Source organism: Acipenser ruthenus, chromosome 10 (assembly GCF_902713425.1).
Source record: "Acipenser ruthenus chromosome 10, fAciRut3.2 maternal haplotype, whole genome shotgun sequence".
NCBI classification, from domain to species: Eukaryota; Metazoa; Chordata; class Actinopteri; order Acipenseriformes; family Acipenseridae; genus Acipenser; species Acipenser ruthenus.
In genome coordinates, this window is record NC_081198.1 from 7,294,062 (window position 1) to 7,321,124 (window position 27,063).

The 27,063-nt window shown below is 40.6% G+C and overlaps 3 protein-coding genes across 3 annotated transcripts in view; 1 reads left to right on the forward strand and 2 right to left on the reverse strand.

Moving 5' to 3' along the window:
• Positions 1 to 1,495: 1,495 nt before the first annotated feature.
• On the reverse strand, positions 1,496 to 13,389 carry LOC117403300 (E3 ubiquitin-protein ligase HECTD3-like). The gene is made up of 21 exons (XM_034005355.3): positions 12,762 to 13,389; positions 10,838 to 10,998; positions 10,621 to 10,713; positions 9,114 to 9,249; positions 8,652 to 8,773; positions 8,012 to 8,125; positions 7,561 to 7,643; positions 7,262 to 7,427; positions 6,704 to 6,785; positions 6,100 to 6,282; positions 5,852 to 5,904; positions 5,702 to 5,766; positions 5,289 to 5,392; positions 4,738 to 4,851; positions 4,230 to 4,319; positions 3,733 to 3,939; positions 3,319 to 3,448; positions 2,988 to 3,062; positions 2,678 to 2,759; positions 2,414 to 2,485; positions 1,496 to 1,752 (listed from the first exon to the last, which is right to left on the reverse strand). The coding sequence occupies exons 1-21, from the start codon at positions 13,116 to 13,118 to the stop codon at positions 1,668 to 1,670; spliced, it is 2,574 nt and encodes an 857-aa protein (XP_033861246.3). The 5' UTR covers positions 13,119 to 13,389; the 3' UTR covers positions 1,496 to 1,667.
• A 424-nt stretch (positions 13,390 to 13,813) lies between these two features.
• On the forward strand, positions 13,814 to 24,020 carry LOC117403909 (uroporphyrinogen decarboxylase-like). The gene is made up of 10 exons (XM_034006398.3): positions 13,814 to 13,976; positions 15,874 to 15,986; positions 16,082 to 16,161; positions 16,552 to 16,614; positions 16,704 to 16,901; positions 17,477 to 17,638; positions 18,013 to 18,150; positions 18,674 to 18,774; positions 19,346 to 19,412; positions 19,864 to 24,020. Exons 1-10 carry the CDS (start codon positions 13,954 to 13,956, stop codon positions 20,026 to 20,028), a joined length of 1,110 nt encoding a protein of 369 aa, XP_033862289.1. The 5' UTR covers positions 13,814 to 13,953; the 3' UTR covers positions 20,029 to 24,020.
• Positions 23,701 to 27,063, reverse strand: part of LOC117412260 (zinc finger SWIM domain-containing protein 5-like) — a 51,554-nt gene continuing 48,191 nt past the window's right edge. Inside the window, exon 14 of the mRNA XM_034020475.3 lies at positions 23,701 to 26,945. Within this exon, the coding sequence (XP_033876366.1) occupies positions 26,083 to 26,945 (863 nt within the window). The 3' untranslated portion in view covers positions 23,701 to 26,082. The remainder of the gene's footprint in view (positions 26,946 to 27,063) is intronic.

The following is a 27,063-nucleotide window of genomic DNA, read 5'->3' on the forward strand; positions in this document are numbered from 1 at the left end:
TATCTGTGAGGGGCAAGTTTTCATCGTTTTTTCAAAAAGCAAAACAAAATGCTTCGCTTCATTAAAAACAAATAAACAAGAACAACTGATATGTGAACGTGTTGTTACATCTCATTAATTGACTTCAAATACATATATGTTTTAGTACTGTTTGACATAAAATGCATTTTAAATAAAATCACACTATTAAAACTATTTTAATTTGAATAAGTCATCTATGCTTTATATTTAAACCTTTACCTTAATTACAAGTGGTTAATAAAGTACTAGTGATTGAGAATATTCTACAGTATATGTTTAATATGAATTTCTGATCAATATTATATGCTTTTATATTATTATACTGTATTTTTGTAGATGCAATCCAAACATACTGTATTCCATCTAGTTTCAATAACGTTTCTATACAGCAGATAATAATGTTAATTTATTAAATCAAATTGATATATTTGGCAAAACACAACTCATAATATTAATTCTGGGCTGTTGAGCTCCTCTGTATGTTCAATTATACACTAAAATATGATTCCTGGGTGAATGTTTACTCCAACCTTTCATGTTTAGCCTTCTGTGCATGTACTGCTACCTGACCAGAAACTGAACCTTGTTGGTGTAATAGTCTGTTAATATTACTTAAGGTAGATTTAGCTTCAAATGTACACTCAAGATACCTGTCAAACAGGTAACCACTTACAAATGTTTTGAATGTATTTGTATGTGAATAATTCCTGTATTCCTGCTGGTAATGATCTGTAGTTATAAATCCCTGAATACCAAGGGGGACATATATCCAAATACATATTAGGATTCAGGCTTGGGGTCAATTCCTCAGTCCAATTCCATGTAATCAATTCGAATTCCTTCAATTCAGACTTGGAATTTGAATTTTAATGGATTAAAAGGGATTGAGAATTGGAATTGGAAATGGATTTTAAAAAAGCAATTGGAAATGAAAAAATTACATGGACTCCAACTGTTGGGATTGTGGATTACTTTTTACTTAAATAGGTCAGCTGTTGTTCATTTAAAGCCTGCTTGGTTTTGTGTTCTGCATGCTGTATTAGGAGGACCACCACTTTAGATTGTTCACATTTTTTACTTTTCAGTAATGATTCGGTTCAGAAACAAATGCAGCAGTCTCAACTATTTATTGAACCCATTTATTCTGCCACAAGTACAGAAAAAAACTCCTTTTGCTTCCTGTGTTACACGTAATAGGACCCCCACCTAGTTTCCTATTTGCATCATATAATGTACATGTATGGCCCAGATGCCTGTAACACAGGATTTGTACTTTTATAGAGTGGCAGAAAAAAATAACTTCCCTTTCATAAAAGAAAATGTGAAAAAAAAATATGGCAAACAAAATCAAAGTCAACGGTTCCGTTAATGAGAGATTGGTTTTTAAAGACTGTAACAGCACTATTAAGACAAAGAGACATTTGCAAACCCCCAAAATGCTTTTTGTTTTGAGCCAAAAAAAAAAGTCACAAGACAATGTTTAGTTTTTTTTTTTATTGTTATTATTATTAATATTATCTACATATGAGACTGGCAGATCGGTGAAGATATATTGTATTCATATTACCGATATCAGCTACGGTAAGTGCATATAAAAGCCATGTGGTATTTCAGTACTATTGATTTTGTCATCGGTTTGTGAGCCATCACTCCTCCCAGGGACTCATGTCTGTATCTATTGCTACACAGTTGTAGGCTGCATAACGAAGCTTCTCCTCACAGACTTTAGCACTGAGGATAAGAGGAAAGTCAGCGAGTTAGTATGACAACTATTGTAGAAAACTAACGGCATAATTAGAACACTGATACATTGAAATTGTTCTGTGCCATGAACACATTATGGGAAATGTTAACTTTACACCAAAGATACTCCCACAAATAATGTTCAACAGACAGAATAGAGAACTGCACACTGCTGATCTTCTACAGAAATAGCAAACAAGTTGTTTTGTTCCGTCTTTAGTTACGTTGAAGTATTTCACCCTCTAACAGAGTAGAGAGTATTTCTTGCACACTCCTTGCTATGTTAGGCCTGCAAGCAAAGCGAGTCAGATATGGCATACAAGAGAAAGTACACTCACCTTGCTTCGAGGTAGTCACCGAACACACATTAACATATTATAAGTTATTACATCTAAATAAAAAAACGATTTCTAACCCGATATCAATGCACTTCATTTGCAGAACCCATTTAAACATTTAGAATGCTTTGTCACGGACATTCTCAGAGCGAGATCGACACTCAGTGAAATTAGAAGTGTCGTTGCTGCTAGCAGGTTCCAGTGGGGACGGGTCCTGTCATTATAAACACTCTCTTGACTTTTGACTCAAAGGATTGAAATATCACACATTAAGTAAGAGTCGTTGTAGATTCATGTTCTGAAGTGCCTACCTGGGGTAGTTTGGTAGAAAGAGGGTACTGGAGCAAGTGGAGGACTGTGGAAGAGCATCTGTGGTTTCAGTTCTAGAGGACAATAACGAAAGAAAGACATGACACTCTCTGCCAAACAAACAGGTGGAGGAAACTGCAGAGTAATTGCAATGTAAATGCTGGATCGGTATATTATTTAAATTGCAGATATGGTTCTATGATCAGCAGTGAGTGTATTTGTCAGCTTCCCTGCAGAACAACCCCCCCCCATTCAGAGACTCTTACCCCTGTTTATCTGGGAAGATGTAGATCGGGGCAGGAAGTCGGCTCCTGCCTGTAACGAACCTCAGGAAACGGCTCCGGTCCTCTGAAGTGGTTTAGAAACAAGAACACACGTTCAACATTAACTCGCAAACTTTCATCTAAATCTCAAACCTCTGTGACCTATTCAATGTATGTATATTCAATTAATTATCTTTTGTTTTCTATTTTACAATTTATCAAACTATATTTTACTATAAAAGTTTAATAATTACACAACCAGGCACCTCTAAGCCAATTTATGCAGTTAAACCTTTTTTTATTTTCCACTGACCGTTGGTGAAGTTAGTCAGAGCTTCCCATAGATACTGCACTCGTACTTCAGAGTGCTCCAGATCCTCATATCGGGCTAAGAGGAGAGGGAAATAAAAGAGTAAACAGCTGTTCACTCAGTACAATGGAGCTGTCCTAAACTACCCAAATTAAACATTAATTACTGACAGAAACTACAAGCCGTACTTGCCAGTTCACAGACCAGGCTGCGATACATTAAATATCCAGCAGGTGGTGTTGTATACATAAGTCCCAACGTGCAAAGTGAACCCATAAAAATGACTTTATAGTTAATTAGTTCTGCACTACAGAATGTGTGTGTCTGTACTCACTGAGGCGTTTGAGGGCCTCGACGGTGATCTCAGGGTCTCCGCACACCTTCTTCTCCAGTTCCTGCCAGGTCAGGAGGTCGAGGACGGCCTGCGGGACCACTTTCAGCAGACCTGCCTGCATCGCTGCGATCTGACACACAATAAGAACACCACATTTCAGAGGCAGGGAAGTGCCTGAGCCTCCCCTTCTCCTCCCCTATACCTACTCTATCCACTCTATCCAGTCTTTCTGAAACACAACACAGAAACACCCTCCCCCACCCCCGCCACCTGATTCGCAATGACAGTAAGTTATACCTCCTTCAAAGGTTATTTCTAGGAATTTTATAAGTAAGAAATAATAAATTGAACCAGTTTAAAATGTATCAAGTACTCATCGTGAGGATGCTAACACACAGGGTGACACCAGCCTACCTGCTCACGGCTCTCCTCCAGCCTGGCTTTCTGCACCAGCCGGATAAACTCCTTGCGGTCCTCGTACTTCACCACAGTGCTGCTGCAGCCAGGACTCAGCTCCACCACGCCTCCGTCGCTCAGCAGGGTGGTGTAGGTCAGCTCAGAGCCGAACTTGAACTCAAATGTCTCCTTGTCCATGCTTTCCATTGCCTCCAGCAGCTTCACCTGAAGGGGAGGAGGGGGGGTGAATACAGAGACGATACTCGACAAATTAAAACAATTCAGCGCCCTGTTCCATCTTTTGTGAGCAGAGAGCGCAGAGGGAGGGATTATCCAACCAGTGATTTCTGTTGATGTTATATGGGTTACTCACACAAATGATAATGTGTTCATGCAATGTAAACTTCTTCCCCCACATACTCGCTGCGATTCATTTTCTCCTCCCCATTCTAACAGACGCAGGCCACTCTACGATGCAGCTTTCCCTGCCCATCATTCAAGACAGTAGTTCTCACCAGCACAGAGTCAACTGCAGGGAAGTCCTTGCTCCAGCTCACTTCTTCTCCCATTAGCTGCTTCCACACAATCCCAGGCAGAGCCAGCACCTACAAGATCACACAGCAGCTCAGTACTATAGTGAATCTTAGGACAGAGTCTGTTGTGAGTAAAGCTGTAAATCTATGTTTATTGGATAAATGGACTTTTGCATAAACGGTTGTTTATCGTTGAAAACATCACATTTTTTATGAAAAAGTAGAATTGATTTATGTTAGTCATGTTTATATATTAAATCTACATAATATATTTTTGGTTAAACTTTTAGTAAAATACTATGCCATTTAGGGTTTTTATTTTTTTCTAGACATTGAACCCTTAAGGACTCAACAGGAGGAGCTACACCAAGCTGGAATTCAACAAAAATGTAATTCTTTATAAAGTCAGCTCCCCTCCATAATGGGGAGGCACCTTTCAAACTAGCATCATTAAAATTGGGGAGATGCAAATGCAGGCTGTCGTACTCACTAGGAACTCCTTTCCTCGGAGCGCTGCTCCCATCAGCTGTCCAATCCACTCGTATTTGTGAAATTCCCTGCAGGAAGGGTTTGGGACGTAGCGATCCCGCGCCTCCCCGGTACCCTGCAAAGCAACAGCAAGGATGTCAGTTCATAGGGCTTGGCAGCTCAGGAACCAGCAAACTTAATAAAATAATTTAGCGTAATCTAGACTGCTGTAGGGAGTACTTTAAGAGGAAGTATTATTTTTAAAAGGAAGTGTTTAAAGAAGACCAATAAAAAGATACCAAAGGATTGCTTGATAATAATAATTTAAAAAAAATCATAATGCTTATATGGCCAAACCTTGAAGTGATAGACCTAACAATAGTACTTGAACCAGACTTTCTCAGGTTCAAATGATACATGCAAGACCAGGTTGGAACCAAGTCATGAACTGGAGAAGCCACAAGTTCCACTTCTTAAGAACGTATGAATATCTGTGTGTGTTGTAAATAACAGTAGAATGAATTATTTTCACAGACAATGCCAAATAGAAACTAAACAGTAACCCTGACATACCAGGTTGGATGTGCGAGTCAAGAAAGGTAAAGGCACTGGGCATTCAGCAGAACTTGGGCACAGCTCCTCAGACATGTCAGCCAGGCTGTCTCGGAAACCACCACCTAATTTTGGTCAAAAACATGCAAATACTAAACATGGTTTTAATGATGGTCATAGATTACACAAACAAAGGGACGCCTCATATGAGCTTCTAAAAACAATGCATTTCACGTAGAAAAGATATTGGCCACTATTCACAAAACGTCAACTCATATAGTTTTTCATTTATTCTATAGTTTTATTTACTCAACTAAGGAATGTAACCATGTTTCCTATCATAACGTACAGGATCGGTGTTGTTTCAATAAAGTATAGATCTGGAAACAGGCGTTTGACCCAATGGAGCATTTCCTTTTTTTCAGCTGGGTTACCTTGGTCAATGATCCCCTCAGAGATGAACTTGCACTCCCACCACTGGTCATAACTGACCGGCCATCTGTGGAGAGAACATACCCATCAGCTACACCCGGTCCCCTCTCGGTCAAAAACAAACTTTATTTACAGGAGCATAATAGGAATACCTGTAATCCAGCATCTTTTCATTCTTATCTGAAGGTTTCAGACCCTCATACACCTGCAATTTAAATTTTTTAAAATGTAACATGGTAAAACAATGTATTAAATACAGTACTCTGGAATACCTTCAGAATCACATTAACAAGTAAACTACTCGATTCTTCATAAACAAACAACAGCTGGCAGGTGCCAGGAGGACAGGCACTGTACAGTATTAACGCTGCAGCTGTCAGCACTGCAGGGCGCAGCGTACCTGAATGAAGACAGCGTGCTTGCAGCTGGGATCCAGAGACGGGTTGTCACGATGCTCCATGGCCAGGCGCCGGTTGATGTAGAGTCTGGGCATGAAGTCAGGCTTGCTGGTCTCCGAGTCCTTCAGGCACTGTGTGATCAGGGCTGAGCGTCGCTTTGACAGCAACAGGAACTGCTTGATATGCTGAAACAGAGGAACCCAACCATAATGAGTTGATGCCATTATTTCTAATATTTAAAAGGACAAGTATAGTAAATAATAAAAAAGATAATCAGTTTCAGGGCAGTAGACCTGATTACAGGAGTACTGGAGCAGGACTGCACCAATCTACAGCACGTATTTAGTAAGAAATCTTCAGATTCATGAAAATATCTGTAAGAAAATATAACTCAAAGCCTTGCTTATCACTCCTTTAATAAGAGTTTTTATAATGATTCAAGTTCCCCTTTGGCAAGACTTAATGATTTAAAAACGCTATTGGCCTCTCAGTGGCGATCATGGTGTACTCCATAATGAGAGACACCACCAACCAGTTCAGGCAGGGATACTGCATGTAATGGACATACATGCATCACAGACCATGTACGTTTTCAAAAGGCTTCACCTTCAGATGGTTGAAGGTCCCCAGTGTGTAGTCCCAGGCAGGGACAAGATGGGGGAGCAGACCATCCAAGAGAGAGATGAACCTAAAATAAAAAAGCAATCAAAAGCCAGGACCGATTATAAAGCACTAAAGAGATGTGAAATTGGTCAGATGTGTCTGTGCATTTTAATGTGGTCAAAAGGGTCATTACACTTGGGTAGGAAACAAACAACGATACTTCAGGGCACAGCACTTTTTTTTTTTTTCTTTTTTTTTCCCCCAGATGGTTTCAGTTTTACCACTAGTCTAAAAGTTGAACTACTAAAACCTGAGTATGTTTTTAACTAGTGCAACCAGAGTATATCAGTGAATACTTTATCAGGGCCGGTTCTCCAAACAGTCAACTGACTGGCATGAACTGTGGTTCCAAAGTTAGCACTAGATCTCAATGTCGAAGGTCAAGTTAGAATTAATTTCCCTACTCTTTTAGCTTCAGTACCATTTCCACTACTCCCTCAACCATGTGCAGTTTAACTTTTCATAATGAATATATTGTGTTTTATTTATCCCACTCAGTACCTCTGAATGACCAGGGCTCTTCTGTACAGCACCTCCGAGTCGGTCCCCTCTAGTCGTGGGTATCGGACCAGGTTTGGAGATTGAAACATGTCTGCGTTCAACCCCAGGTCACGCTCTCTGGATGATTTGATCTTAATTCCTCTGATCCGGACGTCGATCCCTCCATCTGGGCCAGGAGAAAAAAGAAACTCACTGATAAGATTATAGAGAAACAGATTCTGCAGCAGGTTTTCCAGTATAACAGTCTAGTTCCATACAAGGTATTATATTTTTACTGCAGTATTTAATGCACTACTGACCTCTGCACTCCACTATTCGGATTTCAATGACTGGCAGATGTGCGGTCATGTCTTCCAAAATGCACACTTCTCCAATCAGACTCCTGAGGAAAGAGACAAGACGATGAAGATTCAAACCTTTTTTTCAGACAGATTTTACAAAGCTTTGTTTTGGAATTTTTATTTCAGTAAGAAAGGTGTACGTAGGAGTGCCGAAATTAACATTGTGAAGTATTTTCTTTTTAGCTTTTTACAACAGTCTGTTATTATTGCCTGATACAAGAAAGCACGGTAGACTTACACCAGGAGTTAGACATACAATTAAGAGCTGTTTTGAAGGGACCAGGTTGCTGTATTGGAAAAAGTGGATTCCTGATGCAGGGGGGGAATCAGAAAGACACTTTCAAAGAGGAAGAGAGAAAAAAAAAAGCTTGGGGCAGATCTAAGATGTGCTGTGACCCATGGAACCTACTCATCGATATTAACGTCACTGAGCTTCTTAAGGTTGTCTCCTTCTCCTCCATACACAGCAATTCTCTTGGGCATGTAATTGTCATCTGTTGTGTCAAGAGTCAGAATCAGCTTCCTGGAAAGAAAAATGAATGATGTCAGTCTAGTCTAGGTGCAAAAGGTCGATCTAGTAGAGCGTAATGGGGTAAACAGAAAAGCAAATCAACCAAGAAAAATACAGAATGCTTTTCTTGAACCATTATATGCATTTCAGATTACAATCGTGTTTATAAAAATCACCCTTCATGTTCTCTATATACTCCTGGTGTCATGGGAAACACTCACAAGGCAGTCTGATAGTGCGAGTAAAGATCTCTCACCTATAGCACTAATTCAATTCGCTGTACATTAATGCTGATTCAAATCACACTGTGGAGAACTGCACTGTACACAGCTGGTTATTTTAAATAACTTAGGGCTGTGTTGTCACTTAAAAGCAGTACTAACATACCTGTAACTTTTGTGTTGCAGTCTTTTAAATGATCAAAAAGCTTAAAAAGAACACAGTTATGGCTGTACACTACCTGCAAACTAGATAGAGGAACAGTGCGATAGTCTACACAGCAATGTTTTTTATTTTACAATACGGTGGGTATCCTTACTTTAGAACAGTCCCTTTCTTCATGCGCAGGCGTATCCAGTGCTGTCCCTGCGCTCCGTCACTCTCCCAGTATGTGTCAGTGTCCCCATCCGTCATGCACCAGGCACCACCATTTGGGTCTTCCTAAAAACCAACAAAACAAAGCCCAACTGTACACATGACAAGATGGCGAGATACAGTTTTATATTACAGAAAAAGATACCTACAGCATGAATAGGAAATTGTTCTTAATCACTTAAATTGTTGACTGAGCAGGCATTTAGAAAAAACAGAGGCTTCCCTGAAACCTTCCTTTGACACCTGGTCTGGAACTAGAAAACATAAATAAACCCCTTCCACGCCAGTGGCCTTAAAGGGACCAACGTGCAATATCAAAAACATTATTCCTGCTGCAGGAGTACGCACTGGGACAATGAAATGAAACAATCCAAGTAGTAAAGGAGGTTTAAATACTGCCACTTACAGAACATGAAGAGACGTCAATGCTTTCCACATACTGCTTGATGCTTCCCAGGTCCTCATCCTCTTTACCGATGTGGTCGTAGAAATAATGAACTAAATCTTCATCGCACTCGAATGTCCAGGTGGGAGGAACATACCTGCAGTTACAGAAACACAACACAGCACGTCAACCAAGCAAGCACCCTTTTCTTTCACTGCTTTTCAATCAATCAATCAATTTTTATTTTATACAGCGCCGTTCATAGTGGATCACAATCACAAAGTGCTTTTCAAGATGCAGTAACAAGAAAATCCATAATACTTTAAATACAGAGAAATGCATAATACATGCTATACTGTAAAAAAAACAAAACAACAACAACAGTGCATAATATATGATAGTATCAGAATACATGAAATAGTAGCAGCAACACAGCAGCTAATAGCAGATATCAGGCTTAAAGAGCATGGAAAGCAAGAGAGAACAGGTGGGTCTTGAGAGATGATTTAAAGCGAGCGACTGTGGGAGCATCATGCGGTCGGAGCCATGAAGCTAAACGAGCACTCTCTGAGTGTGGTGCACTTTTGCTTGGGGATAACAAGCAGGCCAGAGTCAAAGGACCTCAGCTTGCAGGCAGGGGAGTTGAGGAGGTACTCAGGACCTGTGTGATGAAGGGCATTGCAGGTGAGCAGGAGAGTTTTGAAAGTAATCCTGAACTTTACAGGTAGCCAGTGCAGCTGCTCAAGACGGGGGGTGATGTGATCACGTTTTTTACATCTGGTAAGGATCCTGGCAGCGGCATTCTGAACTAGCTGCAGTGAGTTTATGGTGCGTACCGGGAGAGTTGCAGTAGTCGAGTCAAGGAGGTGACAAATGCATGACAAGTATCTCCGCATCCGGGAGGGAAAGGTAGGGACAGACTTTGGATATGTTTCGAAGATGGTAGAAAGAAGAGTTGATCACGGAGGAGATGTGGGCATCAAAGGAGAGGTTGCTGTCAGGGCAGCTATATTGAGATTCTTAAGTTGAGTTTTAGGTCCTACTAGAAGGAGTTCAGATTTGCTAGTGTTCAGCTGAAGAAAATTGGCAGACATCCAGGCAGCGATGTCTTGAATGCAAGCCAAGAGCCGAACCATGGCAGAGAGGCTTCTAGGGTCGAGTTTTAAGTAGAGCTGGGCATTGTCAGCATAGGAGTGAAACATGAGGCTGTGTTGGCGGATGAGGTGACCCAAGGGAAGCATGTAGATATTGAAGAGAAGGGGCCCAAGAACAGCTCCTTTGGGGGCACCACAAGTGACTGGGTTTGCGACATCACTGCATCCAACACAGAAAACAGACTGCATGCGACCGGATAGGTAAGAGAACATCCAGGAGAGACAGGTTCCAGAGTTCCCAGCATACTTCTGAAGGCGGTGATGGATAATTTAGTAGAGCAATACGATCAGGTGCAAGGCTCAAAATCATTGAACAAGATTCTTTCAAGTGTTATGTTGCCTTTTTTTTCACTGGGTAAAAGCTTGCCGATTACCTGAGCTTCTGCACGGCTACGTCGTCCTGCTGTGCAACTCTGGGTTTCGATCCCAAGTGCAGGCAACACTGCGCATCCACAACTTGCTCCCATCTGTTAAAAAAAAAAAAAAAAACAATAATCAAACAGAATATCAGAACACCGCAGTTCCACAATGCAGGGTTCTTTTCCTATATGTGATCGATTCTGTTCTTGTGAAAAGGTGGGTTTGTGAGACCTGGTATAAGGATTGTAGTCGTATCCAAACAGCTGCCCCTGTCGCTGGACTCTCTCTTGTGACTCCACAGGAACCAGCCGATCCCCTCCCTCTGCATGCTTACAAACCAGGATCCAGCCCTCCTCCACATCCAGACCACTCTTGTGCTCTTCCAGCTGTTCCTAGGGAGGAAGAGAGACCATTGGTGGCCATGACTGCATTTTAGATTGCCTGTTCTTGGTTATACTGTACACTGTGTTTGAGGATCTATGTAGAGTAGGGTAGGGAAGGGAAGGCCAGCAACTTACAACATCTAAAGTATTAATCGGTCAAGGGGCATCCATTATCAAGCTTTGCTTAGCAAAACCAAGTTATAAGACAGGTATCAAACACTTTGTTTATCTATCCTTAAGCATAGATTGTTTACTTGACTCTTTGGTGGCTTGATCAAGTTCCTTCCATCCTAACCACAAAATGTACGGATAGTTTAAACTGTTTCATCGTAAGCATTGTAATCTGCTTTTTAAACCACTGGAGTTGATATGTAAGCATTGAAAGGGGGAATCTCTCCAGTGGAAGCCCCAAAGAGGCAGGAATGTGCTGCCTTAGAATCACGAATGTGTGCGAGGATGACATAACAGAATGCACCAGAATAAAATAGGGTCTATTTTAGCCTACAGTTGGGGGTCCATCATAGAAGGATTTATTTAATTAGTTGTATTCTACACATTGAACATCTCTAGCTGGGATTACATGGTCTTCAAAACCTGGTCAATTCTCTGTTACAGGTCCATCACACACACATGCCTCATCTTCTGTTATGGTACAGGATAAACATATCCTTCACTTGGAAGGCAAAATCTTAAGTAAATTAAATAAATGTACGGAGCTGCATATTAAAACTAATTGGCTACATGTACAAAGGCATCAAGATCAAAATTCTAAGGACACCTTATTTTAAACTTTTAAATAAACCAGTGCTACCTTGCATTTATAATTTCACAGATATGCGACCACTGGGCCCGGTTTTTATCTCCAGTCAGGGCACTTTAAACATCGGTTTGTACAATAACCAGACAACGTCACAGGGATTACCTGTGTGTTATTTTCAGGTACACGGATAAAAGTGGTACATGCCTAAACATCTTCCGCTTAGAAAGCACGTAAGTGCCCATTCAAATCTGGTACGTTATGCTGATTTCGGTCATTTACATCTTTTTAAAATTGAATTTATCAAAATTTTTCCACCATTAAGAAAATAGTATGCAAATATTTATCATATGCAATACCTTGGGTCTTTTTTTTTTATTTTTTACTTCTGTAACTTTGCAGTGGACTTTTGTCTTGTTCGTCGTGAATTGTTTTTTTTTTCTTTTTTGAGAAATTGATCGTCTGTTTCCAGTTTAAGTTTGCCAAAAAAGAATGTTTAATTCATGGTAAATGTACATCTGTTTGACAATAGGAAAACGCAAAACATCACAATTGATTGCACCTGTACCAAAATCTCAGTGTACCACTTTCTAGCATCACACGGGTCAAGTTTTGGTACACGTGCCACATTGTGACGATGTACCACTCTATCCGGTACAACACCGGTACTTAATTCAAAGGTGGCAGCTCGCTATTCGGACCTGTTCCTGTTTCTATATAGAACACTGGGATGATTTAATGACTCACATTATAAACAAACCCATTCATACCCTCAAACAAGACTTTTGGGTTTTCCCTAGATATTTACTTTGGTGGAACTACGTTAATGTTCAATCTGAATATACTGTCAATACATATTATGATGTAAAAGTTGTGAAAGAACCTAACGTAGTTTTTACTCTTCGAATGTTCTTGATACATTTCTATACCGTGTCGTCACCTAGAACCAGGAAGTGAAAAAGTCATTCGATTTAAAACTTAAATACATACAGTAATTGAAATAATATGTAAATACCTTGTTTAACTTCACCCAGAGACCGTAAGTGTTGCAGTATTCCTCTCCCGTAGCCCTAATGCATGTCCCTTTCTTGGCTTCGATGTTAAATTTTAAGAGCTTTTTGCTCGGCAGAGACTGAGATGGACACTCCCAGACCGAAATAATAGTCTTCCCCGCTGTAGAGCTGCCGGTGGAGGTAGCCGACGAACAAGAAGTGGAACTGAACGATGAATCCTTACAGATTTTGTAACAAACTTCCTTGGGAACGAAGCATAGCGCCTCCGGGAGGGGTTTACTGTGCCTAAAACATTCTATGCATTCAATTAAAAACCGAACTCTTCCCAAAAGAACGTGTGGGCTATCGCCTGGTGACATCGCTTCGGAGTGATTTTGAATGATCTGACTATCGCACAGCCGCCACCTGAAACTGACATCAGAGGGACTTTCTTTCAACAGCAAGCGAGCCTTAGTTTCAGTATGTAAATTAAAAAAAAAAAAAACGTTTTTTTTTCAAACCAGAACGTTCTTCCACATTCTCAGTATATGTGTAAAATAGTCTGCACCAGCGTCTCAATGGCCAGTGCTGCTCTCTTGTTGGTTTCCAGTAATGTCGCTTCTGCCCCAGAGCAAAGGTAACTCACTGCAGTTTCGGCATCATATATACTGCTATAAACGGGCCACCAGAAAACTAACATTAAGGAGTGTACTGTATTTGGTATTTTTGGGCAAATACTACATTGACATTAGCTTGGTACTGATGATAAAATAATAATAATAATAATACTTCGCCATTTGAATTATTTGGTGATAACGTGTACTATTTTCAATATGTAAATGTGTATCTTAAATTCTAGTTTCAGTTGTGTTTTGTTGCAAATTAATCAGTAAAGCCTGTTTACATTATAACCGTACTTATTTTTTTTACTCGCGCACCTTCTACAATGTTTAAGGTAGGCTTTGTGGCCTGTTGTTGTTTGATGGGTCTTTCAGGCACAGCGGCAGACAGCACCACGAGGGGCCTCCATTTCTGCGCGTGACACTGTGAAGATGGCCGCGCGCGTGGTATAAGGGGGCGTGGCAGTGAAGGATCACAATGAAGTTACAGAAGTGATCAGGTGAGAGCGCCCTTGTCACTTGGCTTATTAGCTACCATCAAGAACGCTGTTGAACATCATTGATACACATATATTGGAATCGGGTCACTGTCGACATGGAGCAGGACAATCACATTCTGTATGTAAACGTAATCCTTTGATTATTTGATATGGTTATCCTAATGTAAACAAAAACGTAATAGTATGTTGCTCAGTACGATTCGATCGTGTGAAGATTAAGGATATGTTCTGCCTTATTTTTTTACATATCTTTCTTTTAATTTTATTGAACAGTCTATTTACATATCGGCAATCAAACGACAGAACGAAACATGCAACGTAGCGACAAATAATTTCATTAAGCTCATGTGACTTAAATACAAATATACTTGCTGTACCGATACTAGTAATATTGTAGAAGATATATCTGTATACTGTAAACGGTAGAATAAATGCAAACAACAAAACAGACAATAAGAAGAAGAAAAATGTCTGCATTAAGTAATGCTGTATTTAGCTCGTGGTGTTATTTGAATATGTAGGTGTATGACAGTTTCTTAAGCAAAGTGTTCTCTCACTTACACGGTGCTTACCCATCTGTGTCTGTCAGGGTACTGTATGTGTGAGAGGCATGCACACAGCACCACGAATAAATACATTTACAGTAGCAAGTGCTTTATTCTGTTGTCTGCATTATATCGATGAATTCAAGTGTTTTATCAGGGCAATCTTATCACGCTAGTATATTGAAATACAGTAAATAGATCTGTGTGTTACACGACCGGTAAGTGGAGAATGTACTACAAGCAAAAATCAAAAACTGCACTACCTGTAAACTGCAGCACCCATGATATGGCAGGTGGGAGGTGTTTTTTTGTTTTGTTTTTGTGTGTGTGTGTTTTGCTGATTTCTAATAATTAAACACCTGTTTCATGTCAGAGCATGCTTTCCATAGTACTGAGACTTGACATGTAATGGAGGGCACATCCTTTCGTGTGTGCAACTTACACTGTGAGCTGTATCTTGAGAAATGCAGTTTGTTAACATTAGTTGTTAACTTTTACATTAGTTCTGGTGCTGAATCGGTTAAAGAAGGCTATATATCACTACAGTGTGTTATTTTTATTTTTTATTTTACTGTATTTGATAGAGCTAATGCAGGTCTCATGTGAAGCTCAGATGAAGATTACTGGTCAATACTAGTGTTTTACTTTTTTAAATATTTTTTAAATATTTTTTTAAAAAGGAGTTATATAAAGGGGTCAGCCATGTGAAGATGTGTTATAACCAAGCTGTCCCAGCTATTTCGTTCATTGTGGTAAATTATGCCGATTCATACTTGGTAGGCCCCCCTGAACACTAGAGCATGTGCTGGACTGTTACTCAGCAGTTTTAACCACAATGCTATCACCCTTAGCTTGTGCTATCTGTAGAGGGGTCCTGCTTGCAGAGATAGTGACAACGGAGGGATGGGTGCAGTGAATTCAGATAAAGAGAACTGGAAGACACATATCATGGGTGCTGCAGTTTAGGTAGTGGCTCACGTCTTCTGACAGAACATCCATCTGCTTAACAGGAATAGGGCAGACACCCCCCCCCCCCCCCCCCCCCCCCCCGTTTTTAATTTTTTAATTTCAATTCACTGAATGCAGTTGATCAACCAGCGTTCAATATCACTGCTGCTTTTACGTAGTGCTGTATCTAATCTAATAGTGGCTTCGTTTCGTAAATTGCTTCTGATGTAACTTTGTGCGTTGAGTGAGTAATCTATTATTGTTGTTGTCAGCAGACATTTCCCGTAAAGGAGATGGTATATTTCAGACAACGCGTCTGTATCAATCTCTTTCAATAAACTCAGTGTAGATGGCTTGGCAGTGCAGTAATTCAATGACCTCGGTGTCCGCAGAGTATAGGTGGTGAATAATTTAAACCGGAGGCAGTGGGTTTTCTGAGGGAAAAAAGTAGATCTGTCATTGCGGGCATAAAAATAGCAAATGCACTTATTTTTGTTTCATTTTCTTTTAATACCCTTTTAGCCCAAAGGATTTTCCAGAACTGAAAAATGAGACCTTTCTGCGGGCTGCCAGAGGGGAGGAGACCCAGCATGTGCCCGTGTGGTGCATGAGACAGGCAGGCAGATACCTGCCAGGTAAGGCTTTACTTTCTCTGGTGAACGCATATCTTGCTAGGGATTCTACAATTTTTTTACAATTGTAACTCTCTTTTCTGCCATTTTTTCTACAGAGTTCAGGGAGGCACGTGCTGGAAAGGATTTCTTTGAGACATGCCGATCTCCAGAAGCTTGCTGCGAGTTGACGTTACAGGTTGTTAAGAGTTTGTGCTGTCTGCCTCGCACTGAGCTACGTACACTACCACAATTCAAATGGAAGTGTGCTCCCTCTGGTGGTTGATTTAACCATTGCAGTTTTATAATAGGAGTTGTTATATAAAAGCTGCAGTTCCAATGGAATGTGTTCCCTCATTCTGACCACTCCCTACCTGCGTGCATTGTTTCATAACCGTCTCTCTTCGTTTGCAACATGTTTTGTGAAGTGTGACAAATTCTATATAAAAACTAAATGAAGAAATTTTAGCTGTAAGCAAAGTTTTTTAAAAAAACAGTGTTCCGCATCTGTAAAATAAAGTTCAACAGTATTATATAACATGATATTTGATATGCTTGAAATAAATATTCATGCTAAAATGTCTTGCAGCCTTTGAGACGATTCCCCTTTGATGCTGCCATCATCTTCTGTGATATTTTAGTCGTCCCTCAGGTAAGTTTTAAGTCAAAGAAAAGTACAAAGAAAACTCCTTCATCCGTTTTAGTCATTCTTAAAGCAGACTGTTTCTCGTGTGTGTGCAGGCGCTGGGCATGGAGGTGCTGATGGTTCCAGGGAAGGGCCCCACGTTCCCAGAACCCCTGAAAGAGCCGGAGGACCTGCTGCGCCTCAAACCTCAGGTGGACGTGGCAGCCGAGCTGGGTTACGTCTTCAAGGCCATCACACTGACTCGCCACAAACTGGAGGGCAAGGTGCCGCTCATCGGCTTCACGGGTGCACCAGTCAGTATAAACTCTCATCCTTCACTCTGTGTTAAGCTTTCTTTCATGGCTGATTTAGGAGCTGCTTTCCTGATGTTTTAAATAACACATTTTTGCAAAGATACATACTGTACAAGTAAACTGGGATCTATAAATCAAATCTTTATTTATGTTGGCGATTTATTTTTTCCATTTGAAAAGCCGTTGTTAGAATGCAAGCTAAGGTTTCAAATCTGCAGTAGGTTCTAACTTCAGACAGGGTTCTGAGATCAAAGAACAGATCTCTGGAATTTGATTAGAAACGACTGGAACTGTGAATAAACATGATGCACAGCTCTGCTGTTCGACTTGTAAGTGGTGGTCAGACTGGTACCCATGTGGTTGCTTTATTGGTTTACCAGGAGCAGAGATTGCTCTGAAATTTGTTGGCATGCCTTTATGACTATTGGAAGTTACACTTTTGTTGTTCCTCTGTGAAAAACAAATCACAGCTAGGACAGATGGATCAAATGAGACATTAGGCAGGTAAATGTTGGTCTTCTTGTTTGTGATTGGAGAAAGGTTGCTGCGCTCTGATCTCTGCTCTCCCTCTGCAGTGGACACTGATGACATACATGATTGAGGGGGCTGGCTCCCCCACCATGTCAAAGGCAAAGCGCTGGCTCTACTGCCACCCGGAGGCCAGTCATAAGCTGCTGCGGCAGCTCACCGATGTCATTGTGGAGTATCTTCTAGGGCAGGTCAGCGCCGGTGCACAGGTGAGACTAGCATCTCTACCATCATACTGCTCTGCCCATGCTAGGGTTCTGGATATCTAGCCCTACACACCACACCACTGGTATTGCACTCTCAGACTAGGAGAGCCATTGCAGCCCAGGACTTTGTTCAAAACAAGTACTTGGTTATTAATTGAACTTGATAAAGTTTCAAATAATCAGTCAGACTAATGGCCCTTATAGGCTAAAAGTGACTACTATTGCACCTTCTATTTCCCCTGCTATGTCAAGTGTGCCACAAGATGGCAGTATTATCAAATATATAAAATCCACAGCTTTGGATTTTTTTTATTTATTTATTTTTTTTATTTTTTTATTTTTTTTGCTCTCAACATGTCTCCTCCCCTGTATCGCAGGCCCTGCAGGTGTTTGAGTCCCATGCTGGCTGTCTGGGTCCAGTGCAGTTCAATGAGTTTGCCCTGCCCTACCTGCGAGACATTGCACGCAGAGTGAAGGAGAAACTCAAGAAGTCGGGTCTGGACATGGTACCCATGGTAAGTCAGCCTGTACAACTCAAAGGACCGAAACTTTATTTCATGCCATTTAAAAAAAAAAAAAAACTGCATCCTTTTTTTTTATCCCACTACTGACCTATCAAGGAAATGTGTGTTTCCTTGCAGAGTGGTGAAGAAAGAGCTATAATCTATGTAAGTGAAAGCTCTTTAATTACTGGCTAGGATACATGATATTTTGGATACTGGGGAGAGTGCCCCCTGGTTGCAGTGCCACTGACACCAGCAGTTTATTGGAAGCCTCCCGTCCAACTACTGTCCAGACCCAACCTTGCTTAGCTTCTGACAAGAGCAGGTTCCTAGTTGTCATGGCTGCAGACTGGTAAAGCTTGAAGGGGCTTAAAACTGCTGCGCAGTAAGAGTCTTATTTTTTTATCCTCCTGTTGCTTCTCGGCCAGTAGCATTAGAGGAGAAAACCAGTGGGAAACATTGCCCGTGACTTTTGAATAAAAGAATCAGATTGATGTTTTGGATTGGATTAACAGCCCTGGTGTCCCTGTCCCAGATTGTCTTTGCCAAGGATGCCCACTATGCCCTGGAGGACCTCTCGCGGTCCCGCTATGAGGTAGTCGGCCTGGACTGGACTGTTGATCCCAAAGAAGCCCGGTGAGTAGGGGGGTTAATTAGTAGCTTCTTTTGCCGCAGTAATTCACAAATCTGACCCTGTTCTACCCTTCAAACCTCATATCGGAGACTATTCAAGGTAATGATATTTGTAGGTTTGATATAGTATTTCACACAGAACACTGCCACCAATGCACACAAAATTGAGCCCACCCATGACTATTGTATGGTTCTGCAATAATTTGGATTGAAGGTGTATTAAACCTCACAATTATTTCAAGTGGCCTCTTATTTTTCAATAAAAAGCACTATTGCCCTGTCCAGATAATCTTAACCTCTTGCCAGATTTCATTTTTTAATAAATCGCTTTTTAGTTAATGTTTACAAACCACTCTAGCTAGCAATATACCCACAGGGATGCTTTGTGTTTGGTCACAAAAACACCTATTTCTTGTTTCATATAATAAACCATTGATCAACATTACTTCCCAGGACACTCTTGAAAATGACACCAGCTCAAGTTTAATACATTTTTCACTGAAGGAAGGGCCTTTTATTAAGATCATCGCTGTCTCTCCCCTCACCCCTAATCTGTCAATGGCTTTGATTTCAGGGCGAGAACAGGAGGCCGGGTGAGCTTGCAGGGCAACATGGACCCCTGTGGTCTTTATGCTCCGAAGGTAAGGCAGGAGATAAGAATGTATGTCAACAATACAGTCCCCTAAATACAAGTACAGGCAACAATTGACCTTACAGTCAAATACATCTATTTGAGTATGTGTAATAGCATTACATACTGTAGTAGTGTTCTATTTAATTACTGTAGAGAGGTTGCATTGCTTATGCCAAAAGTAGGTATCGCCTATGGAGCTGGTTTTGTCTTCCCACTACTGTGATTTTTTTTATATTTTGTTTAGATGGCTTCTAGCACACATCTAATTTGACCGACTGGATCATGAAGTTTTACAAGAATGTGTATATGAATGTGTGTGTGTATATCTCTATCTCTATCATAAATAAAATGTATTGCAAAATGCGAGAATATAGGAAGCAGCTGCCAGTAAATGTGAGCCTGTTCACGTGGTTGACAATGTAAATGCCCTTGATTAACGGACTGATTTTTAAACGTAGGAGAAGATTGGTGAGATTGTGAAGAAGATGGTGGAGGGATTTGGTACCCAGCGGTACATCGCTAACCTGGGTCATGGTCTGTACCCGGACATGGATCCGGATCACGTGGGTGCTTTTGTGGAGGCTGTTCACACTCACTCGAAGCAGCTCCAGGAACAGAAATGAAGCCCTTTTCAGAATTAAGACCATGGGACAGATTTACAAAGCTCCTGCCCCACTGCAAAGTTTGCACAATTTTCTTGTAAAAAAGAAAAGCAAGCCAGGTTTTATTTTTTATATGCTGCAAACTTTGAAGTGGAGAAAATGCTTTAGTAAAGCAGACCTAACATCGTGAGTGGTGAGAAAACAGGACATTTTAAACAAAAAAAAACACACACTATACCTTAATTTGAATAGCATTACAAACCCAAATTCACTTTTTTTTTATACCAAATATTTCTCCACCACCATAGAACCACACAAATAGAATTTGAAGGATTTTGCCCATATACAGTAAACAGATATTATTTCACCAGATCAAACCACTTTGGAATCTTAATAGCAGAAACATCAGTTTAGAAGACTGCATCATTTACCACAAAGGCATATTGATGCTGCTCGCAGGAGGGAAGGTGGGACCCGAGGTGGTTTTAAAAAGGAAAAATGTGGACAATAATGTTTATAGCTGTTGGTTGTAGATCTTAATTAGAATATTATAAGACCAACAGCCTTCATTGATGAGATGCACCAGCTTTTCTGCTTTACCAATCATGCAGAATGAAAACAGTTTCAGAGAACAAAGGGAATTATTGTCAGTATTTTTGGGCCACAGCTGCTGCAGCGTGTATGATTAGTATATTATAAATCTTTTAAAATCAATTTGCAGATTACATGACTGCAGTAATAAAAAAAATTAAAAAATAAAAACAACCACCACACACACACAAACAGGATAGACTGTATGACTGACTTTTCCTGTCCATGTACCTTGTGTTTTAAATGTAATTGCAGTAATTAATTTATACTTTAATTTCATAACTCCCCAACGCCACCTTAAAAAAAAACATGTCTGGGGGGCTTGCCATAAAGCTCAATCTTTCAGCAAATCAGAAAGCCTGAAGAGCCAGTCTGCTCCTGGAGGCAGCAGGCTCTACATCATTTGTCACGGCCAATGCTATCAGCTTTTTATCAGATCTGACGATTTTGGATGGTCTTGGCTATGAGCGATTTAAATATTAACAATCCTGATGGAGATGTATGGGCTTATCACCGGTGGTTTATTGCAGATCCAAACTAAAGATTTGCGTCAGGACCACATTGCTCTGTATCATCAGGGCTTATCATCTCTCCTCATACCAAATCAGGATTTGGGAGTGTCTTATTATACAGCCTCAAAAAGACCAAAACCCCAGCAGTAAACAATATTGACAGATCTTGGACTGTGTATCAGTGTAAATATAACTAATAGCGTGTTTAGTATGACGTAGAGAGCACAAAATAATCAAAACAGATTGTCAGTTTCCACTTAATATCCTTTAAAGCCTGAAAATACAATTTTCAATAAAGCAGTTGTTTAAAAAAAAAAAAAAGTGTATTGTTTATTAATAACCTGAAAACTGATTGTACAAACCAGTCCTTAGTCCCTGGCAACTCGATTGAGTGAGACCTCATCACGAAATGCTAGAACCGCAAGGAGGACAAAAAGAAAATAAACCCCTTTCCACCGCAGAAATGCTACCATTTTTTTATATATTTCCCTCTAAGGGTGTGCAAAATGTACAGCTATTACTATTATGAATGATTGACAGGTATCCCAAAATACATAACTATTCCCTGACAATGGCGCGCCAAATATATCCATTACTACCAATGCAGAACAACCATTGGGACATTTGTTCTTAATTGGTAGTATTTTCATATGAACCCACAATACTTCTTGATGCTCACTAGCATTTGCTTTTATAAAAGTGAGAATTAAACCAAACCAAAAACAGATCACATTGGCAGGCATTGCTGGTGTAACAAAACACCTACAGAAAAGTGAAATTGAATGCAAATCAATCCAGACGTTTTATGGCTCGCCATATGTTTTGCCCCACTAAACCCCCTCCCCACAGATAGCAGCCATAGGAGCGAGTGGACCAGGTGGGAAAGCCAATTATTCCCTCATCTCCCTGCATGTCACTTTAACTAAAAGCTTTCCAGAGGGCTAAACCCAATCACAAATTGCAATGAAAGGGAAAGAATGCACTCGGTGGCAGCAGCAGCCACCAACGAAAGCAAATCATACATATTTAACAGGAGGAAAAGCTTGAAGTTTGAATTTCCGATAGAGAACTCAAGGAGCCTCAGAACTGATCGGCCATATAAGATAGAGATCAGGCAAAGGATGCGAGAGATATATAGAGATACAAAATAGTCCGTCATTGAATGGCAGAAAAAAAAATAGGACTGGCAGTCCCCACAGTTATTCAATCATAAGTAGTATTTAGTGATTGACAGCACTCGTATCTAGTACATCCAGAGGAAAAGGTATCTGGTCGGACATGTGCCACACCAAACATGTACCAGCACCACACTACCTACTGCCAAAAACCGACACTTTTGCTCTCAAACCTTTTGTTCTACATGCTTGTGTGCTTCCCTGGTCAGATTTCAGTATCGGTAAAAAAGCCTGTTGGGTGGGAGAAGATAGGCAGTGTTGCAGACTCGGCAGGGAAAGCTGCGGTAGGGACAGTTTTTATAAAATGGCAGAAAATTATACAGCAACAGACTACTTATAAAATATTTCTCAAATGCTTTTCTTAAATGTTTAGAAATCTTCCAGATAGACACCACCCACTGAGGCCAAATTAATTCTAAAAAAAAAGATCCTATCCTATCCTCAATGTTGTTCACTGCAGGCTCCTGCCAAGATAATGAATTGCCTCATTTAGGAGAGATGATCAATCTGCCCGTACTCGGACTATCTTTGCTACCAAACGCTGACAGGCATGACTTTTACTCAGTACCGTATTCAGTCATCATGTGGGAAGCAGGATCGTCAAGAACTCCAATTAATCAGCATCACAAGATATCATGAACTGGCTGTCTGGGAGCCTGGCTGGGGGAGCGTGAGTGTTTGCAAGATGAGGACACCTGCAGCTTCACCAGTCCTGCCACTCAGCAGGTGTTACTATAAAAGAAATGGCTTTAAAATGAAGAAAACTAACCTATAGCCTGGAGATCGCCAGTTCGAATCCAAGCTATGCCACTGCTGACCATGGACGGGAGTTCCCAGGGGGCGGTGCACAACTGGCCAAGCATTACCCAGGCGGGGTAGGGGTTAGGTCGGCTGGGGAGTCCTTGGCTCACTGCACACCAGCGATCTCTGGCTGGTCGGGCGCCTGCAGGCCTGCCTGTACGCAATTCAAAACTGCAAAATTGAGTTGTCCTCCGATGCTGTAAGTTTTGAATATGGCTGCATGGCGGGCTTGCAGACGCGAGTGCTCATTTTCGTCTGTCCCGAGTTAGTTCAGGGGTTGCAGTGGTGACTATAATAACTGGGCATTACAAAATTGGGGAGAAAAGTTGGAAAAAGAAAGAAAATTGTTCAAATAAATAAATAAATAAAAATAAATGAAGAACCACAAACTCATTCATAAGACCATAACAGCACAGTAGAAATGTACTTGTCTAGGATACCCTCTTCACCATTTGAATTTAATTTAAGGGACTTTACCACTCATTTAAGGGACTTGTAGAGCATCCTTTCCTGAAAAATGCATAATCATTTCAGTAAAATGTCAGGAAAAGTTCCACAGGCAAGACTTTTCCATTTGTGATGTTTGTAGATAAAAAAAGTAATAGGAGAACAAATTGTGTTCCACACTTTATTCATAAAAAAGCACTTAAATTTCAACACAAATCATATAAAATGGTAATAGCATTACATAAATAGTAATTTTGTTTTAGACATTAGCTCAAGGTTGCACAAAAAAAAAATTGATTAACGATACTTGTGGCAACAAATACTGAATACCTTTCTTTTTTCAGTAGCACAAAAAGGCAACATTAAAAACACTCTTAAATAAAAAAAAATTTGAATCTAAAAAACAGTAGGTAACGAACTAGTCAATATTCTCTACCAGCGCTTATTTCCTTCTAAAATCTAGGACAGATCAAAACACCGGTACAGTTAACACAAAGACACTTGGTAAAAAAAAACAAAAAATAAAATAAACTCAGAAATATTTGTAATGCAATTGGACCTAAAGTATAACATTTTCACATGAAGCACTAAGATGCAGCAACTAGGTTATTAATGCAACAGAATTAACCTTTGTACTGAGACAAAGAATTTTAGAAAGGCAACAGTTTTGAATTTGAGATAAATACTTTAGCGGTTTTTCTTGCGCACATTTGAACTTTGTGCAGGTGTCATACTGTTTGACTTTGCATTACACCAGGTCATCTCAGGCCACACTTTCACACATAGAACAGAACTCAGCTGTGTCTATTACTGTCAAAGACTGATGTACTGTGCTTCTACGCTCTGCTTTTAAACAGCAAGTGTGTCTGAAACACCCACAATGAGGTTCCCAACCCAACTACTTCCCAATAGGACTGGATAGGCCTTCCCCATGCTAGGCAACCACCATAACCCACTTTCTAAAATTCCTAAACGGAATTTTCAGATATAGTTATTACTACTAAATATAAGAGGGAGTAATGCTTGAAAAGGTTACAAATGTGGTCAAACAGCGGGAGGCACACTGACTGTGGAATGGAAGCTTCCCATCCCTATTGGTGAAGAAAGGTTTGTGCAACAATCTTGCGATTTACAAAAACAAAAAAGAATATATAATTATAAAAATAAAATTAACAAAATAAAAAAAGTTCACAAACCTAAAGGCCCACTATACTGGCTCATTCATTTCTGTACTTTTATATTGTATATAACAAACAGAAATGACACGTTTGCCACGTTCCTCATTGAAGTCTCAGCTGAGGTGCAGGTGTACTGTTCAAATCATCCTCATTCTGGCAAGCTTTAAATCCAGCTATTGTATAGAATAAATATATATTTTACAGTACCCGTGTTCTTTCATTTCAGCTTCTTAGCATAGCCTGAACTCTGGCCCTTTGCTTTACTGAAGATTTTACGCAGATTCTTTTTCATGATGTTGGGTGTAGGAGGAGAGGTTGGGACAGTTAACATTACTCAGTGGTTCTGCATAGACTGGTGCTTTAGTTTATCCTGTTATCGTTTTAATTTTGTTTCATAAATCTACTCTGCCTCTCGCACAACATACAACCAAGCAATATAAAATGAAATAAAAACAAACCAAAAAAAAAATACCCCGAAAACAGGAGCACCTGAGAAATGTTTTGCTTAAATCTTAACATTCCCAGCCCACAACATATTCAAGTATCCCAAAATAAATGAAAAAAGGAGACATACAATTATTATTATTATAAATAATTATAACTTTACAATTTCTTAATTGACACTTACCGTTATATTTACAATATCATAAATGCTTTTGCTACTTTATTTGTTGTGTTTCTTGGAGCATTCCCTGAGAATGGAGTTAGTATTTTTTACTCATTCTTCTCTTTTTATTTTGAAAAGTACCTTCACAAAAAAAGACCTACCAAAAAAACACCACAAAACAAAAAACAACAAAAAAGGAGGAAACAAATGTGAATTCACACATCTTGCTTGGTCAAGTGTATGCAAGCCACCCTACAGACCCCATGCTGTTCCTGCCTGTGTGTTTTGGTGGTTAGTTGGTGGTTAGTGTTGCAGCTCTGCTTTCGATCACTGCATGCTGTAAACCAGGCCTCTAAAGATGGTTAAAGTTTATCCTTGCAATAGGAGAGAGGTACAGTATCACACTCCGCTGTTAGAAATTTGGTATTATATAAGTTAGATTTGTTTTGTATATATATATATTATATATATATATATATATATATATATCATTTCTTAAACCACCACTAAGACCATGTGTTCCAAGTTGGCTCTTGATAGCTTGTTTGGTTTATGTGCCACTTTTTTCTTTTTTACAAAACAAAATAATAAAAGGTCTGTTATTTCCAATTGTAACATAGATTTTTTTTTTTTCTTTCAATAGTACTCCACAACCTATCATGGTGCATCCTTCTGCCCCCTTTCCACACAATGCCATGTGACGGTTGCTCTCAGATCAAAATAAAATAAAACAAGTCTTTTTACTATTGTACTCTTTTTAAAAATCACCCAAAGCGCTCCCGCACAAGCATCATGAGCTTCTTCTTTCCCTTGTAGATCTGTTTGAGGTTGTCTATGAACTGGGCAAACTGGATGTGTCCGTCCTGTGCCAGGAGAAAGGTATCTCTGGCTTTGCTGAGGAACTCAATAAACTCCCCGTAGTGCCGTGGGCTGATGTGAGTCAAGCGGGAGTGGGTGGTGTTGATGTAAGCACTAATGGTAGCATCCAATAACTGCCTCAGCGGGGCCTTGTCAGTGGACATGAGCTTCCCGGAGTTGCGTCGGCCGGGGATTCCCGCTAATCCGGGGGCAGTCATGGTGCAACGGCGCAGGATGTCCGACAGAACGGTGGCGCAGTGCACGCTCTTCACCACCAGGGGGATGATGGCGGCCAGCTCGTTCTTACCCAGGGAGTGGCTGAGCGCGCATGCCCAAAGCACGTCGTTGATGGCTGGGTGCGTGTCCTGGTTGTAGGCCAGGTTGAGGTGGGTCATGGCCAGGGAGGCCAGCTTGAAGGCCCGCAGAGGGTAGCCACGGTGCTCCATGTAGCGGGCGATGGTGAAGAGCTGGGAGTAGGTCATGCCGGTGGAAGCTGCGTCGATGACGATCTGGTAGGCCGTCTCGAAGGCGATGTGGTCCTTCTCGCACAGCGTCAGGGCCGACAGAGCGCAGTTCTGCGGGTCCTTCATGGCGCACTGCAGGGCCAGCGTCCGTGCACAGCTGGCCAGCTCCTCCCGCTGGGGGTAGTCCAGGCTCAGCCGCAGTATGGTGTTGTGAGACATCACTGTGGCTGCAACGATGCTGGTGGCCTCAGTGGGAGTGAACAGGGTGTACCAGCTCTGCAGGATGCTCACGAGCGCACGCAGGCCTGCAATGGCAAAGAGGAGAGAAACAGACAAGGGGGTTAGAGTGAGAAGAGAACGGTATTAGGTCCATTAGAAGTATTAATACATCCATCAGGTACAAGTCAAGGTTTTTAACTTGAC

What these genes read in the sequence shown, in the direction of transcription:
- LOC117403300 (XM_034005355.3), bottom strand. Translation starts at nt 13,118, where the DNA reads ATGTCACCAGGCGATAGCCCACACGTTCTTTTGGGAAGAGTTCGGTTT. An exon ending in GAAAAGATGCTGGATTACAG is followed by an intron (nt 5,767 to 5,851) that starts GTATTCCTATTA and finishes TTCTCTCCACAG; the next exon opens with ATGGCCGGTCAGTTATGACC. An exon ending in TGGAGGAGAGCCGTGAGCAG is followed by an intron (nt 3,449 to 3,732) that starts GTAGGCTGGTGT and finishes ATTGTGTGTCAG; the next exon opens with ATCGCAGCGATGCAGGCAGG.
- LOC117403909 (XM_034006398.3), top strand. Translation starts at nt 13,954, where the DNA reads ATGGAGCAGGACAATCACATTCT. An exon ending in GCTGCGAGTTGACGTTACAG is followed by an intron (nt 16,162 to 16,551) that starts GTTGTTAAGAGT and finishes AATGTCTTGCAG; the next exon opens with CCTTTGAGACGATTCCCCTT. An exon ending in ATATTTTAGTCGTCCCTCAG is followed by an intron (nt 16,615 to 16,703) that starts GTAAGTTTTAAG and finishes GTGTGTGTGCAG; the next exon opens with GCGCTGGGCATGGAGGTGCT.